Source organism: Staurois parvus, unplaced genomic scaffold (assembly GCF_062004578.1).
Source record: "Staurois parvus isolate SC_StPar_1 unplaced genomic scaffold, SC_StPar_1.0 ptg000014l, whole genome shotgun sequence".
Taxonomy (NCBI): Eukaryota; Metazoa; Chordata; class Amphibia; order Anura; family Ranidae; genus Staurois; species Staurois parvus.
In genome coordinates, this window is record NW_028317810.1 from 4,702,202 (window position 1) to 4,720,045 (window position 17,844).

The window sequence follows — 17,844 nt, forward strand, 5'->3', positions numbered from 1 at the left end:
GGAAACAAATTGCTTCAATGATCAGCCAGCAACAAACAGCTGCACTCTGTAGGAACATGCTAAGAGGTATGCTGCACAGCAACTACAAGTGCTGCAGTAGAAATCTGTTCAGGGTGGTGCCTACACAAATTTGGGTCTTTATTTTGCTGTCAAATGTTCACATCAACTTGTTACAGTGTAGCAAAAAGTTAAGGGGGGGGGGGGTAGGGGAGTTGGTGAAGGGATGCTGCAAAAACGTCAAAACTATACCAAAAGTACAGTGCTGCTGTTAAAAAGGTTTATAAAACACAAACACAGTAATGGAATTACATTATCTTTTAATAAGCTTTGAAACTTCTTAGAAGACCAGCTTATGTGGGTACATTCCATTTGACAGAGAAAATTGGGAGCGCAGGTATCCACGAAGTTGGGGCTCTTTCTTGACAAGAGGCAGGAGCTGTGAGTCCACAAACTTTTGATCTGCTTTGCGCTGCTGTGTCACTGCATATTTCTGTAAAATAGTTTACACCACACATTTTTCATTATTACAAGTGAAAACAATGTTCAAGTACAGTAGCATATGAGTGTTTTTTACTGGCTCAGTCATGCTAAGCAATAAATTACTTTGAGCTTAAAACAAGCAGGTTCTATGCATTAGAGCACTGCCATTCATTTTGAATGACACACTAAAGTAAAGCAGCTGCAAATGCACGATAACGTGTGCTGCATTGCCAAAAATAGTGCCAATACATTTTTGGAGGTTTTGTTGCGCTGACAGCCAGTTCACTTAAAAGGGCTGCCTTAGCACACGTAAAATCCGCTTCAACACACCTGCAGTAACGAAACCAGGACACCAAGGTATGAATGAGCCCTTAGAGTAGTGGTCCACTGCTATACATATGGAACAAAAGGATTCCTGTGGTGTGTACTCTACAACAGTAGCATTTATTAGCTATTAACATTTACACTAATGTTTATTAATTCAAAATGTAAGAATTTGTAATGGTACCATTCACCAAGCAAAGCAATACAACCAAATATCTACTTTGCTGTAGTTCAATTAATATTCATTTAATCAAAACTACATACATTTAAAGTGATATTAAAGATTACACTTACCAGCTCTGTGCAATGGTTTTTGCAGAGCAGCTCCAATCCTCCTGTTCTTGGGTCCCATACTGGCATACTGGGCTCCTCCCCCCCTGCCAAGTGTCTTCATAGCAAGCTACATGCTATGGGGGCACACGTGTGTGCTTCCTCCCAAGCTCTGCATGTCCATGAGACAGGCAGAATAGGGCTTGGCCCCACCCCCTCCTCAATGGCTGTGACTGACCACAGCAGATGCGAATGGCTCCCACTGCTGTCTGATCCAATGAGGAGGCAGAGAGCCAGGATAGCAGTTGCTCTCATGCACATCGCTGAATCGAGCTCAGGTAAGTATTGGGGGGGGTGGGGAGAGCCTGCATACTGACTGTTTTTACCTTTATGCATACAATGCAAAAAACCTTCAGGCTTTGCAACCCACTTGAGGTGTAGCTACTCATGAATTGCTAGCATTACTTTACACTGCACAAGTAAGCCTCATTGCGTTTGGAATCCAAGTTACTTACTTCCTTCTCAGTGTCAAAAATCTCTCCCTCCTGGTGCTTGGGCTTGCGCAGCTTCTTCTTCTTGAAGTAAGCATCAGTTAAGTGTTTTGGAACTTTCATACTGGAAATATCAATTTTAGTAGAGGTGGCAATGACAAATCTCTGATGTGCTCTCCTCAGGGGAACTCTGTTGATGACAAGAGGACCTAAAAATACAACAATAATGAATTAACACAGCACTGATTTTCCACAACAGACTAGGATTTTTACCTGCATTAGGTCTCTGGATTGAAATGTAACTATTTTTAAAACACCGACTACTTGAATCCTGACACCAGGCCTGTTTGGAGGCTGTAATCCAAACATCCTGGATTTCCATGGCAAGACAACCTTATGTTCTTATAGCTCACAAGTACACACATTTTCAAGAACCTCTAAAATTAACCTGTTTTCAGCTTAAAAAAGTCAATAACTGCATCCATCTCCGGCTACACACGTCTTCCAGGATCAAAGAGAAATCACTGGTACTTTTACATATGGAAAAACATTCCCTAATCTAGTAAAAAACAAACACTGATGCATTAAAACTGGCTACTCAGGCACCTATAATCTTGTCACATGGTGACACAGTAAATCCATAGCTCTGTCTAGACCTCAAGGCTACACAAAGCTTTTTATCTTCATTTTCAGCAGCCAACTGGAGTGGCAAATCAGCAAAAGGACTGGGCACCTGAGAAGGGCAGCAGTTAAGCCAACCACAGGCACACTTGAAGAGCAAAGAACACTTGCAATATAGAGGTTACACAGAGGATTCCTAAAAAAAAAAAAAAAACTCAGATTACCTGTGACCAAGAGCAGACCAGTCTGAAGCTGTTTCAGGAAGACAACACGCTATGGAAAAATAAGAAAAGCACAAAATAAGAAAAAAAAAAAAAAGACACAGAAAAACTTTGTTAATAGAAACGGTCCATTATAAAATGATGTAATGCTACATTGCTCAAAAATCCCTGAAATAAAACCACACTAAACCTTTAAAAGTTTTGTATAGCTATGCTGAAGTGTTAGACCCAGCTAAATGTTCCCTTTTTCCCCTCCAGCAGGGGCACGTGCTCCCAGGTTTGCTCAATTGCCACAGGCATTTTAAAGGGATTCGACTCTCCCTGTTGGATTTTGCAGCTATAATATGGACAATACAACTAAAGAATTAGGAATAACCTTAACTTCAGAGAGCAAAAGCAAAACCAGAAAAGTGATAGGTGACCTCGCCAGTGGAGTCAAAAATGGGTACAAGAACCCAGAAGGTTATTCATTGCCATTAAAATCACCCTTACAACCATCACTTTTTGCTGTATTACAAAAATAACAAATAAGTCCCCCAAAGAAGAGCCATGCTCCCCCCCTTTTTCCCCTTAATGGAGCGGACATCGATGTAGCAAAGATTTGTGGGTGTGTCAGGTCATATCCAATAGGATGCGAAGGGCAGTAGATCCAGAGCTGGGGTTGGGTTTCTTAGTGGGCGGTTCTCTGGCTCAATGGGATAGTGCAGACAGCGATGTGTGAGTGGCTCATCCTCCAGCCAGGTACGGCTAGAAGCACCTAGTGTGTGTCAAACTGGCCCAAGACAACATGGAGAGCTGCTTCCTGGAGGTGCTGGACTGCTTTGGAGAATCGCAACCGGTCGGAGAGTTGGGCACTACCAGAGAGATTTTCATTGCTAAGCTTCTGCATATTGCATTGTAAAGCACGTCAGAAATTCAGAGGTGGTAAGACGGTACCCCGGTGTAAAGGGAGCCCTGTGTGGTACACATCTTCATGCTACAAGGACATGGAGGGGTGTATAAAGAATAGAGAGTACAACCCATGCTATGCTAAAAACAAAAAAAAGGATACAGACTGCTCCCATCATGCCCCTTTTCCATCTGCACAGGCAGTTAAAAAAACAAACCCATGTAAACTACAATTGTAGCCTATGCTTCTATTATAATTTGATGGGTTGGCATGATGGTATTACAGCATTTAGAGAAATGGTAAATATTTCCATGACATGCTGCAGTGCCATAAATTGATGAGGTTACAATAGCACCAGCTGACAAACTCATCTCCCACACAGTGCAATTCTTTACAATATGTTTTGATTACCAGAATTATATCCAAGACACGTGAGCTGCTATAACATATGCTTAGTGCTAAACCAAAATATAAATTAGTAGATCGCCTGCACCTAACACACTCATACAAATGTGCCTAAATACATATATACCAAATTGTGCCGCGCTCCACTGTTGCCAAAAAATTATAAATACATGAATATGTGCAAATTTAATATAGTGCAGTTTTATATAAATCCACTGTAAATATAAAAGTCCATATACAATTCTTCACAATTCTCGTGTTAACTTTAAAATACAGAAAATATGTGCTTAATACACCTCCAGTATCAAAATTCACTTCAAAACTCGTGCACCCCCACCGGTTGTGCTCTCACCTCAAATATATGACCAAACTGTTAAGTGAGGTCATATACAGCCTGTGTCCCTTTAATTGGGCCAAATATGGATGGGATGTTATCCTGCTGAATGGGATCCCTTTAGCTCATCTAATGGCTCTCCTCCAACGGTGAGTATGTTAACAGAATAACCAGATCATAGTGCTTTATCCTTTAACACTCATTCATTAATATAAAGTAGTACACTCACATAACTGTACAAAAAGCGCTTTGTGCAAGAAATTGCCTCCTGAATGTTAGCAGTGATGATATGCTGTGTAGAGCCAGCTGGTGTCTGTATAGAACCATCATGATGTCAAAGCCCCTCCCGTACGTGTTATGCCACCGGGTCACATGGCTTCCTCCCCCTGATGTGCTCTCACCTATATTTGAGGTGAGAGCACAACCAGTGGGGGTGCACGAGTTTAGAAATTAACTTTGACACTGGAGATGAATTAAGAAGCACAGATTTTCTGTATTTTAATAACATAAGAATTGTATATGGACATTATTTGATAGTCACAGTGGATTTATGTAAAATTGCACTATATGAAATTTGTAGATATTCATGTATTTATAATTTATTGGCAACAGTGGAGCGTGGCACAATTTGGTCTTTATGTTTTGATTACCAGGTTATTACAACAAAGCCTGAACAGTATTAAAGAGAGAACCAAGTCAATGCTAATTTTCAATTAAATATTTCTGGAGGCTGATGTATAAAAAGTGGCATTTCTTAGTTGGCAAAAGGACTGGCTGCAGCATGAAACATTACCAACAACATGCTTCACATACTGGCCCTTGTAAAATTACCCCAATACATGCTGATGATTGAATATAACAGAGCTTATGCAGAATCGTATAACCAAATGTTACAGGAAACCTTTCCCTTGAAAACAGGATAATTGTCCTAAAATCGTTCTCACCCAGCCTACCTACTCTTTCTGAATTGATCCCTGAACTTAACAGATGCAGATCATGTATAAAAGTATATTATTTACAAAATGCCATGCAGACGTTTGACACCGTCGCTGGAAAATAAATTTGTGTATCCTTTTTCCTAATCGCTCCTGTAGCTCCTTTACTACGATCAGTTATTCTAAAGTGGTTTTCTTACATGACAATACTTATATACCTCTCAGGACTCTACCTCTTGGTTTCTATTGCCACCCTGTGTGGCAACAGAAATAAAATCTGATATAAAAAAAAAAAGACAACAGAGCCTACCATGGCTAACGTCTGATTCTGTAATGCCATGATTCTGCAAATGCTATTTCCTTTCACAATGGAGGGGGGAGCATGAGGGAATATTTCCTTTTACTTTCTTCTATGTCTGTGTGGCAGGATACAAGAAAAATATTCCCCAGAGAAAATTCCACCTCAAATAATAGTACAAATATATGTACTATATATATTATAAATGGGGAAGATTTGCACGCAGGATTTCTGGTGCATCTATGGCAAATTGTGGGTAATCTGCACAAAAAGCGTGGGTACACTGATCTTCTGTGGTTTCCCCAAGTGCAAGTACAGTGCACTGATCAGTGTGAAAAAGGTCTATTTATATTTTAAGGTGTATTCACAGAGCTCCACTTGACTCAAAAAGAATGATATAAGTATGAGCAGACTAAAGCTACATATCAACACAGATTACAGATTAAACAATAAGGATTTATCTGTGCACACCAGAAAATCGCAGACACCCTTAGATCACCATTCAGGAAGCAAATAAGATGCCTTGATGGAAAATGTTAGCTAAATGCAATTGTTCTTTTCCACCCTAGATAAGCACGTGTTGCCTAGTCAGGTTTCCTTTTCAATGACAAGAAACATACATGGCCTAGCAATCTGCATACCTGAAAATCTTGCAGAGGAATCTTTCAGCAGCTTTTAATTTTAATTACTTATGGCCAGCATAAAGTCCTAGGTGAAAGAATGAGCTATTGCGCAGAAGAGAAACATACAGATGGAGTTATATACTAAAATGGGAGAGTGCAAAATCTGGGAGAGTGCAAAATCTGGTGCAACTCTACATAAACACCAATCAGCTTCAAGGTTTTATTGCCAAAACTTAACAAGCTGAAATTATAAGCCGATTAGCTACCATGCAGAGCTGCACCAGATTCTGAGCGTACCGGTTTTAGTAAATACATTTGTGCTGTGCTTTGACCTAAAATGTGGAAGATGCCTGTGATCTGAACATCCCACGAATATCCTTACTACTGTGAGCATGTGGTGAACAACAGATACTAGTTACTAAAGATACTTAGCCTACCAAAAACCCAACTTGAAGACTACTCAGAATATCACTGTCAAGAGAAAAATGCTTGTTTCCACATTAAGGAAAACAAAAAAAATTACCTTGCCCCTGTGACGGCCATTAAGGAGAATTAGCACAGTCCCAGGAGTTATGCTGGAACGCAGATTGCGCTTGTGCTGGCTGAATGGTTTCTTTCCATGGCTTAACAGTTTGCGTGGAACATCTTCAGTGGGATAATAACGTGGCTAGATGACAAAACAAAAAAAGAGAACTCGCATAAGAACGTGAACTTCAAATGCAAATACCTCAGTTCCTACTTGAAAATATAGTAGTTGGTAATAATAAGGGAAAACACAGTATTTGATTAATAAAGCAGCAGAAAAGCCATACAGCCATTGAGCCCCATCTGTTGTGTTCGTGTAGAACTATAGGCAAAACTTGTTTTTCTCATTTTGAATAGAGCAAGGGAGGGTTATAGCTCCTGTCAGATTTTGTTTTCTGCCATGTGCCTCTCTGCAGAAATTTCCTTTCAGGTCCTGTCCCACAGGCCAAACAGGAAATGAGAGGAAATTCCTGCAAATTAAGGGGATTCCCAGGAGACCAGAACTAGTGTCCCTATGAGAAGGTTTCCCCTTTTACTTTTCTGGGGACAACCCAAAATTTGGGATTTTTTCTCACTTTCAACAATAGTAAAAAGAAAAAATAGACAGTGTTACAAATAGAGGGTGTCCCCTAAAAGGACACAGACAGAAATGTAAAACTGACTAGCATTCTAATCCCTCTCCACTCTACCCAAAACTAAAGGTTTTTGCCTTTAGTTATACTTTAAGCAGAGAGAACACTGTAGGTTCCATGCTGTGGCCCCCCCATTTCATGAATGGGCTGTAAAATAAAGGCTGAGATGTGTATAACCCAACAAGTATTCAGAGAGCTGATATTAAGACTCAGTTGTAAATTGCCCCGTGTGCCACATGTACTAGCCACTAACTGGAAATGCTTACAAACATTCACATTCCGCATCACATGGCTGTGATTACCAAGCTTTGGCTCATGTTTAAAGCGGATCTAAACTCAACGCTGACAGATGGGCTTTTATGACAGAAGAGACCCTGCATGTCAATGTTCTTTTCGTCTGTTAAGAGGTTTTTTTTTCTAATTTTGAGTGCACACAGCCGTACATGCCCAGAACATAACACGAGGAGTTAGGTCAACCCAGCAAATTAAGATGGTAGAAGACTCCAAACCCAGAAATTGAAAGCTCCAGTGACGAAGGGGACTTTAGACATTGAATTGTTGGAGAAGGGCATTTACTAGGTAAGAGTGCCGTAATGTACAAATATGCTCAGCACTTGTACATCATGGCAAAAGCTCCTCAGGGCCCTCAACATCCTCAATTTTGTTTCACATAACACCCCCCCCCCAAAAAAAAGGATAACGCTTACCATTTTGCGCAACTTGACCACACGGCTGCTACCATTCTTATCACCACCAACTGTCTTTGTTACGGTAGCTGGAGGCTTCTCTTTTTTCTTTTCAATCTGTGGAAAACAATAGTGTAAGCATACAGGACTCTTATAGCAAGCTATGTGTTAACATCAAAGTGATGAAGTTGTTACCTTGGTCGCTGGAGCCTTATACTTGCGCTTGTACAAGGCTTTCCTTGCAAACATAGCAGATCGGGAATATTTCCCAATTCCACGGGCCAGCACTGGATTGCGGCTGGCGTGATGCCTCCTGACCTTCTTCTCAGCCTGCTCTCCTGCCATCTATAGACAAGAATAGAAGATTGAGATATACATAGATCAAAATCAGATGCAAGTGAAGAAATGTATCAAAAATGTATGCCAAAAATGATCATTCAGAATAATTAGAATAAGGAATTGCAACTGAAACTTGGGTCCTGAAATCTTAACATATTTTAACAGCTTCTTGACCGCCATATATAGCTATACTGCTACAGGGTGGCATAGGTGCGCAAAATCACACACACGTGATTTTGCATCTTTAGGTAGGGGATGCGCGCCCTATCCATACCACCATTCACGGCCGCAGCTGTCAATCACTGGGTTCCAGTAGGTGATTACCGAGCATCTGTGACGGGGAGGAGAACTGTATGTAAACAATACTGTTCTCCCTGTCAACTCGCACAGCCATGAAAAGCAGTGTGATTACAGTGTAAAGCACAGACACAAGTAAAACAGCACACAGTTAACCCTTTGAGCGCCCCTCATGTTAACCACTTCCAGCCCAGTGCCATTAGTACAGTGTTTTGTTTTTGTTTTTTTTTAGCACTGATCACTGTATTGGTGTCACTGGGGATGTCAGTAACACCAAGTCAGTTCCCCCCAGTGTCAGAATGCCTGCTGCAGTCCCGCTATAAGTCGCAGATAGCTGCCATTGCTAGTAAAAATAAAAAAAGAAAATTCCAGTATCTATACCGCCATTTGTAAATGCTATAACTTTCACGTTAACCAATTAATTTACATGTATTAGGATTTTTTTTTTTTTGAAGCAGACATGTCGCAGAATACATTTTGGCCTAAATTTATGATGAAATTTGATTTACATTTTTTTAAACTGGACACGTTTAATAGCAAAAAGTCAAAAATAGTGTGTTTTATTCTCAAAATTGATGGTCTTTTTTTTATAGAGCAATAAATAAAAAATGCACAGGTGATCAAATATCACTGAGAGAAAGCTCAATTCGTGGGTAAAAAAAAAAAAAGGATGTAAATTTCATTTGGGTGCGGCTTTGCATGACCGCACAATTGTCAGTTAAAGTAACGCAGCACTGTAACGCAAAATATGGCCTGGTCAGGAAGGGGGGTAAATCCTCTGGAGGGCAAGTGGTTAAACAAGCACCATACACACACCATAACCCAACCTTTGTAAGTAAGACCAGCAATGTGGGTCACTAAAGTAAATAAACATTAAAGTCAGAAGAATAATGAAATACTGACGGAAAAGATGACCCTAGTTTGGGTAATATAGTTATGGACAATAAGGAGTAGTATCAAGTCAAGGCAAAGACCTGTGGATATTTTTTTTCCCCACAAAAGGGACATGACAAGGATTTCTCAGGCTAAGTTCACACCTATGCAGTTTTTGTTTCTGCAGTGCTTTTTGCAATGTGTTTTTTTAAGCATTTCACATTTTTTTCTTCAACTTGTTGCTGGACAGAATAAAATGCATCAAAAACATGTCAAAAATGTATCAATAACGCACTACATGCTTTTCTGCAGCGCCTCCATTGAAGTCTACAGAACCAAGAGCGCCACATTTTGCGTTTAAAAAAAGTCCCTGACCCTTTACAAAACACACCGGGGGAGAGGCAGAGATGTGAACCTGTCCCATAGGAAATCATATTAAATGGACTGCTGTGCTTCTCCACAAAACACAGCAGTGTGAAGCGACTTAGGAAGAGTCACTAAAGAAGTGGGTTGTACATTCTCATCCAACTTCTATCCACCATCAGCTCCTACAGACCTCATCTAAAGAAAAACCTGCATGGGGGGGATTTTAATATTTTAAGCTGAGGTCGGGAAAAAAAAAAATGATAAAAGACAACTGGTTGCTATGGGTTAAAACAGAGACTTGGGTCTAAATGTTATGTGTCAGAAATCTACTTACTGTGTTCAGAAAAGCCTAGGAATCCCATTACCGGGGCAGCACAGTGGCTAAATGGTTAGCACTTCCGCCTGGCAGTACTAGGGTCATTGGTTCAAATCCCAGCCACGGCACCACCTGCCTAGAGTTTGCATGTTCTCCCTGTGCCTGTGTGGGTTTCCTCCGGGTACTCCGGTTTCCTCCCACACTCCAAAGACATGCTGGTAGGTGAATTGGCTCCTGTCTAAATTGGCCCTAGTATGTGTATGTATGAATGTGAGTTTGGGACCTTACATTGTACACCCCTTGAGGGTTAGGGACTGATGTGAATGTACAATATATATGTAAAGCGCTGCGTAAAATTGATGGTGTTATACAAGTACCTGTAATAAATAATTACCGCAGTGTAGAGTGAGGCACTAAGGCAGAAAGTTTAACTTTTCAAAACGTGCTAAAATACCACTTGCAGGGGAAGCTTCCACTACACGCGGGCAACGCTGCCTGCGCGCAAAACCTCCACTACACGCGGGCAACGCTGCCTGCGCGCAAAACCTCCACTACACGCGGGCAACGCTGCCTGCGCGCAAAACCTCCACTACACGCGGGCAACGCTGCCTGCGCGCAAAACCTCCACTACACGCGGGCAACGCTGCCTGCGCGCAAAACCTCCACTACACGCGGGCAACGCTGCCTGCGCGCAAAACCTCCACTACACGCGGGCAACGCTGCCTGCGCGCAAAACCTCCACTACACGCGGGCAACGCTGCCTGCGCGCAAAACCTCCACTACACGCGGGCAACGCTGCCTGCGTGCAAAACTTCCACTACACGCGGGCAACGCTGCCTGCGCGCAAAACTAACAAATACACGCAGGCAACGCTGCCTGCGCGCAAAACTAACAAATACACGCAAGCAACGCTGCCTGCACTGAAAACTTCCAAATACACGCAAGCAACGCTTCCTGCACTGAAAACTTCCAAGTACACGCAAGCAACGCTTCCTGCACTGAAAACTTCCAAGTACACGCAAGCAACACTGCCTGCACTGAAAACCTCCACTATACGTGAGCAACACGGCCTGCACGGGAAACTTCCACTACATGTGGGAAACTACCTGAATGCAAAGCTTCCACTACACACAACATCGCCTGCATGGGAAGCATGTGAGCATAGATCCTGTAAAATGAAGTGAAAGCCAAGTCTCTCACAGAGAAACAAGTGAGGAGCTGTGTGCACGGTGACCCCCATGTGCAGGGTGACCCGTGTGCAGGGTGACCCGTGGGCATGGTGACCCCCGTGTGCAGGGTGACCCGTGGGCATGGTGACCCCCGTACAATCAATCAATGCTGGAGATGACTGATCAGCCCCCATAGAGTACAGGGGGGGGGGAGGGAACACCAGCACCCTCTGGTACTCATGACACCAAGTCAGCCTCGGAATGGGGCCCCTTACAGAAGACTTGGAGCCCAGCTCTGGGTACTGCTGTAGACATGTAGCCTCGCCGGCACAAGACACACACAGGAGCCCAGAGTGCAGCACGGAGCGCCCTCTTCCTACAATGTGCAATGGACGAGGCCCCAGACATGACACATCCCCCGGCCAGGGGAGAACTCTCCCCCATATCGGCTCCGGCAGAGAGCACACCACCTCAGGCCAAACACCCGGCAAACAGTAGGTGCCCCGGAGCCCGCCAAGCACAGGATTACTTCGGATTACAGGCCACAGGCCCGCCGCCTCACACACAACATCCGCCATTCCTACCTTGGCTGAAAGGGAAAAGAATTAACATCCGGCCAAAGCAAGTATATGAACCGCTGGCGAAACGTCACTTCCGCCGTACGGCCTTCTGGGATATGCAGTTCGGAGAACTCGGCTTCAGGCCTGGCGTCGGCCGCCCGTCTTTGACGTCATAGCTGAGCGACGGTGTCTGAACGGGGCCCGAAATTCTTCGATAAGTGGAATAATTATCTCGGATCAGTGCAGGCCCGTAGGTCAGGCAGGGAGTATCACAAATATTGATGTAGGAGTTTTTGGCTGTCCTGTGGACTGCACTGCATACATTCGCTGTTCGGTGTAATTAGATATGGTATAATAGTGACTAAGTCCCGGGAAGGACTGGCCTTTCCTATTCCTGTTACAAACTTGTGTTCAGTATAAGAGGATAGGGAAGCTGGGACCGCTGTGGCGCCGTCTGATGACGTCATCCGTGGCCGCTCGGGTGGTGCTGGTGCTGATACTGTTGGAGGCCTTCATCAGGATTACACCCGGATCGTACAGGAGAGCCCAGCGGGAGCCGGCCTTGGAGCAGTACTGAGCGGAGACTGCTGATCACCATTGGGGAAGAAGCAGGGAGAGCCGTACAATGACATCCAGGAGGTGAGACTTGGGGGAGGGGAGCAGGGTGCCCTCTGGTCTGTCATTCCGAGGAGGCAGGGCACCACTTCTCACACTGCTGGGGGCCCCAGTAGGGACAAGTCCTGGACTAAGTATACTGTACTGGGGGGTCTCAACAGAGGCAAGTCCTGGACTAAGTACACTGTACTGGGGGGTCCCAACAGAGGCAAGTCCTGGACTAAGTACACTGTACTGGGGGGTCCCAACAGAGACAAGTCCTGGACTAAGTACACTGTACTGGGGGGTCCCAACAGAGACAAGTCCTGGACTAAGTACACTGTACTGGGGGGTCCCAACAGAGACAAGTCCTGGACTAAGTACACTGTACTGGGGGCTCCCAACAGAGACAAGTCCTGGACTAAGTACACTGTACTGGGGGGTCCCAACAGAGACAAGTCCTGGACTAAGTACAATGTACTGGGGGGTCCCAACAGAGACAAGTCCTGGACTAAGTACACTGTACTGGGGGCTCCCAACAGAGACAAGTCCTGGACTAAGTACACTGTACTGGGCGGTCCCAACAGAGACAAGTCCTGGACTAAGTACACTGTACTGGGGGGTCCCAACAGAGACAAGTCCTGGACTAAGTACACTGTACTGGGGGGTCCCAACAGAGACAAGTCCTGGACTAAGTACACTGTACTGGGGGGTCCCAACAGAGACAAGTCCTGGACTAAGTACACTGTACTGGGGGGTCCCAACAGAGACAAGTCCTGGACTAAGTACACTGTACTGGGGGGTCCCAACAGAGACAAGTCCTGGACTAAGTACACTGTACTGGGGGGTCCCAACAGAGACAAGTCCTGGACTAAGTACACTGTACTGGGGGGTCCCAACAGAGACAAGTCCTGGACTAAGTACACTGTACTGGGGGGTCCCAACAGAGACAAGTCCTGGACTAAGTACACTGTACTGGGGGGTCCCAACAGAGACAAGTCCTGGACTAAGTACACTGTACTGGGGGGTCCCAACAGAGACAAGTCCTGGACTAAGTACACTGTACTGGGGGGTCCCAACAGAGACAAGTCCTGGACTAAGTACACTGTACTGGGGGGTCCCAACAGAGACAAGTCCTGGACTAAGTACACTGTACTGGGGGGTCCCAACAGAGACAAGTCCTGGACTAAGTACACTGTACTGGGGGGTCCCAACAGAGACAAGTCCTGGACTAAGTACACTGTACTGGGGGGTCCCAACAGAGACAAGTCCTGGACTAAGTACACTGTACTGGGGGGTCCCAACAGAGACAAGTCCTGGACTAAGTACACTGTACTGGGGGGTCCCGCCAGAGACAAGTCCTGGACTAAGTACACTGTATTGGGGGTTCCAGCAGAGACAAGTCCTGGACTAAGTACACTGTACTGGGGGCTTCCAACAGGGAAAAACCCTGTATTAAGTACACTGTACTGGGAGCTCCAGCAGGTACAAGTCCTGGACTAAGTGCACTGTACTGGGATCTCCAACACGGACAAGTCCTTGACCAAGTACACTGCACTGGGGGCTCCAGCAGGGACAAGTCCTGTACTAAGTACACGGCACTGGGGGCTCCAACAGGGACAAGTCCTGTACTATGTACACGGTACTGTGGTCTCCTACAGGGACAAGTCCCCTACTATGTACGCGGTACTGTGGTCTCCTACAGGGACAAGTCCCGTACTATGTACACGGTACTGTGGTCTCCTACAGGGACAAGTCCCGTACTATGTACACGGTACTGTGGTCTCCTACAGGGACAAGTCCCGTACTATGTACACGGTACTGTGGTCTCCTACAGGGACAAGTCCCGTACTATGTACACGGTACTGTGGTCTCCTACAGGGACAAGTCCCGTACTATGTACACGGTACTGTGGTCTCCTACAGGGACAAGTCCCGTACTATGTACACGGTACTGTGGTCTCCTACAGGGACAAGTCCCGTACTATGTACACGGTACTGTGGTCTCCTACAGGGACAAGTCCCGTACTATGTACACGGTACTGTGGTCTCCTACAGTGACAAGTCCCGTACTATGTACACTGTACTAGGGGCTCCAACAGGGACAAGTCATGGACTAAGTGCACTGAGCTCTATCAAGGCCTCTATCAATAACAGGTTCTGCACTAAGTACACAGTGCTGCTCATCACTGCTTGGGCTGCCTGTATGAGTTCTTTTTACCATAAAATCTTTACTCCATAAAATAAGTGTGGATTCACTTCAGTTATCCAGTCATGTGAAGAGCAAACCCCTGTTTATGTCATCTGCACATGATCGGGTATTTAGACTGAACTCAACTGCAATTTACTCACTCTAATGGTAACTGCCTGGACCTTGTATTCTCCTACCTATGCACTCCTTGCAACCTCACCAACTTTCCTTTTCCTCTCTCTGATCACTCCCTTATTAGCTTCACTCTCTCCTTGGCTTCCTCCTCATTTTCCAACTACCGAACAGTTACCTGTAGAAACCTTCACTATCTTAAGCCTTCTCTTCTTTTTTCTGCAACAGATTGTCTCTATGACAAAATCTTAGCCCTGTCCTGCCCCAACCTGGCCACTTCTGTCTACAATAGTTCACTGTCATCCACCATGGACACATTGACCCCCCTCAGTACACACAGAATTAGGCCCTGACCGCTACAGCCCTGGCAAACAGAAAATACCAGATGCCTCAAAAAAATGTAGCCGTGCTCTTGAGCCTTTATGGTGTAAGACTAAGACTCAGCAAGACTTCAACCAATATAAATCTGCCCTTCAAAAATACAATTCCTGTCTCCACACTGCCAAACAGACCTACAGGTGAAACTCGAAAAATTAGAATATCGTGCAAAAGTTCATTTATTTCAGTAATGCAACTTAAAAGGTGAAACTAATATATGAGATAGACTCATTACATGCAAAGCAAGATAGTTCAAGCCGTGATTTGTCATAATTGTGATGATTATGGCTTACAGCTCATGAAAACCCCAAATCCACAATCTCAGAAAATTAGAATATTGTGAAAAGGTGCAATATTCTCGGCTCAAAGTGTCCCACTCTAATCAGCTAATTAAGTCATAACACCTGCAAAGGGTTCCTGAGCCTTTAAATGGTCTCTCAGTCTGGTTCAGTAGGAATCACAATCATGGGAAAGACTGCCATTCAAAAGTGTTGGGGACTTTCACAAGGAGTGGACTGAGGCTGGAGTCAGTGCATCAAGAGCCACCACACACAGACGGATCCTGGACATGGGCTTCAAATGTCGTATTCCTCTTGTCAAACCGCTCCTGAACAACAAACAACGTCAGAAGCGTCTTATCTGGGCTAAAGAAAAACAGACCTGGTCTGTTGCTCAGTGGTCCAAAGTCCTCTTTTCTGATGAGAGCAATTTTTGCATCTCATTTGGAAACCAAGGACCCAGAGTATGGAGGAAGAATGGAGAGGCACACACTGCAAGATGTTTGAAGTCCAGTGTGACGTTTCCACAGTCTTTGTTGATTTGGGGAGCCATGTCATCTGCTGGTGTTGGTCCACTGTGCTTCATTAAGTCCAGGGTCAACGCAGCCGCCTACCAGGAGATTTTGGAGCACTTCATGCTTCCTTCCACAGACAAGCTTTAAGGGGATGCTGACTTCATTTTCCAGCAGGACTTGGCACCTGCCCACACTGCCAAAAGCACCAAAACCTGGTTCAATGACCGTGGGATTACTGTACTTGATTGGCCAGCAAACTCGCCTGATCTAAACCCCATAGACAATCTATGGGGCATTGCCAAGAGAAAGATGAGAGACATGAGACCGAACAATGCAGAAGAGCTGAAGGCCGCTATTGAAGCATCCTGGTCTTCCATAACACCTCAGCAGTGCCACAGGCTGATAGCTTCCATGCCACACCGCACTGAGGCAGTAATTGCTGCAAAAGGGGCCCAAACCAAGTACTGAGTACATATGCATGCTTATACTTTGCAGAGGTCCGATATTGTTCTATGTACAATCCTTGTTTTATTGATTGCATGTAATATTCTAATTTTCTGAGATTGTGGATTTGGGGTTTTCATGAGCTGTAAGCCATAATCATCACAATTATGACAAATCACGGCTTGAACTATCTTGCTTTGCATGTAATGAGTTTATCTCATATATTAGTTTCACCCTTTAAGTTACATTACTGAAATAAATGAACTTTTGCGCAATATTCAAATTTTTCGCGTTTCACCTGTATTTTATCATTCTCATTAACACCCTCTCATGCAGTCCCCGTCAACTCTTTTCTAACTTTAACTCTCTACTTTGTTCATTTGTGACGAGATCTCCAATGTACAGATATCTCCCTCACCCTACACTCCTTGTCTACCTGCACAATCTATACTTCTCTTGTTTAGCCCAGCTACTATAGAGGAGGTTGGTAACTTTTTTTTTTTTTTTCTAAAGCCCACCTAACCACCTGTTCCTTGGACTCTGTTCCCTCGCAAATACTACGGTCACACTCTGGCTCTATCCTTCACTCTTTAAATCATATCTTCAATCTCCCTTTGTACTGGCATCTTCCCCAACTTTCTAAAACATGCGTAGTCACCCCCGTACTTAAAAAGGCCTCATTGGACCCCACCAATCTTAGCAACCTAAGACCCATCTCCTTACTCCCTTTTCCCTCCAAACTCCTTGAACGTCTAGTCTACAACCGGCTGAGCTGCCACCTTATTGAGAATAACCTTTTCGATCCCCTTCAGTCTGGATTTTGCCCACAACACTCCACAGAAACTGCTCTCCTAAAACTCACAAATGACTTACTAACCACTAAAACCAATGGTCACTATTCCGTACTCTCACTCTCCGCTGCAACTCCCTCCTCATTGGCTTACCTTTACATAGGCTATTCTCCCTCCAGTCCATCATGAATGCTGCTGCCAGGCTCATCCACCTTACCAACCATTCAGTGTCTGCTACCCATCTCTGCCAATCCTTCCACTGGCTTCCACTCGCCCAACGGCTAAAATTCAAAATAATCGCAACAACTGACAAAGCCATCCACAACTCTGCCCCCAGCTACCTCACCAACCTGGTCTCAAAATATCAACCAAATCGCTCTCTTTGATCCTTCCAAGACCTTCTGCTCTCTATTTCCCGTGTCACCTCCTCCCATGCTTGCCTCCAGGACTTCTCCCGAGCTTCTCTCATCCTATGGAACTCCCTACCCCAATCTGTCTAGTTATCTCTTAATCTATCCACTTTTAGACGATCTCTGAAAACCTTTTTAAAGAAGCCTATCCTGCTTCTACCTAGTAAACTGCCTTTTGCTTCCTCCATCAGCTCATCCCCCGCAGCTATTACCTTTTGTATTACTCAGCCTTTCCTCTTCGATTATAAGCTCTAACGAGCAGGGCCCTCTGTTTCCTCTTGTACCAAATTATATTGTAACTGTAATGTCTACCTTCATTTTGTAAAGCACTGGGAAAACTGTTGGCGCTATATAAATCCTGTATAATAATAATATCAGCAGCTTTGTTTCTTTGAGGGAATTATTGTGATGGCCCTGAGTGTAGGTACTCCCCCATTTAGATCTCTTCAGAGTAGGGC

At 44.4% G+C, this 17,844-nt stretch overlaps 2 protein-coding genes across 2 annotated transcripts in view; one reads left to right on the forward strand and one right to left on the reverse strand.

Annotated features, from left to right (window-relative positions):
* Positions 1–300: 300 nt before the first annotated feature.
* On the reverse strand, positions 301–8,104 carry RPL6 (ribosomal protein L6). The gene is made up of 6 exons (XM_089677001.1): positions 7,930–8,104; positions 7,756–7,851; positions 6,415–6,558; positions 2,411–2,459; positions 1,590–1,774; positions 301–490 (listed from the first exon to the last, which is right to left on the reverse strand). Exons 1-6 carry the CDS (start codon positions 8,077–8,079, stop codon positions 338–340), a joined length of 777 nt encoding a protein of 258 aa, XP_089533127.1. The 5' UTR covers positions 8,080–8,104; the 3' UTR covers positions 301–337.
* Positions 8,105–11,829: 3,725 nt separating this feature from the next.
* PTPN11 (protein tyrosine phosphatase non-receptor type 11) overlaps positions 11,830–17,844 on the forward strand; it is a 111,458-nt gene continuing 105,443 nt past the window's right edge. The window contains exon 1 of the mRNA XM_089677009.1: positions 11,830–12,293. Within this exon, the coding sequence (XP_089533135.1) occupies positions 12,280–12,293 (14 nt within the window). The 5' untranslated portion in view covers positions 11,830–12,279. The remainder of the gene's footprint in view (positions 12,294–17,844) is intronic.

Excerpts from the sequence above, each read along its gene's own strand:
- RPL6 (XM_089677001.1), bottom strand. The coding sequence starts at position 8,079 with ATGGCAGGAGAGCAGGCTGAGAAGAAGGTCAGGAGGCATCACGCCAGC. Across the intron at positions 7,852-7,929 it reads ATAAGGCTCCAGCGACCAAG|ATTGAAAAGAAAAAAGAGAA; the intron begins GTAACAACTTCA and ends TGTTTTCCACAG. Across the intron at positions 2,460-6,414 it reads ATGGCCGTCACAGGGGCAAG|CGTGTTGTCTTCCTGAAACA; the intron begins GTAATTTTTTTT and ends ATTTTTCCATAG.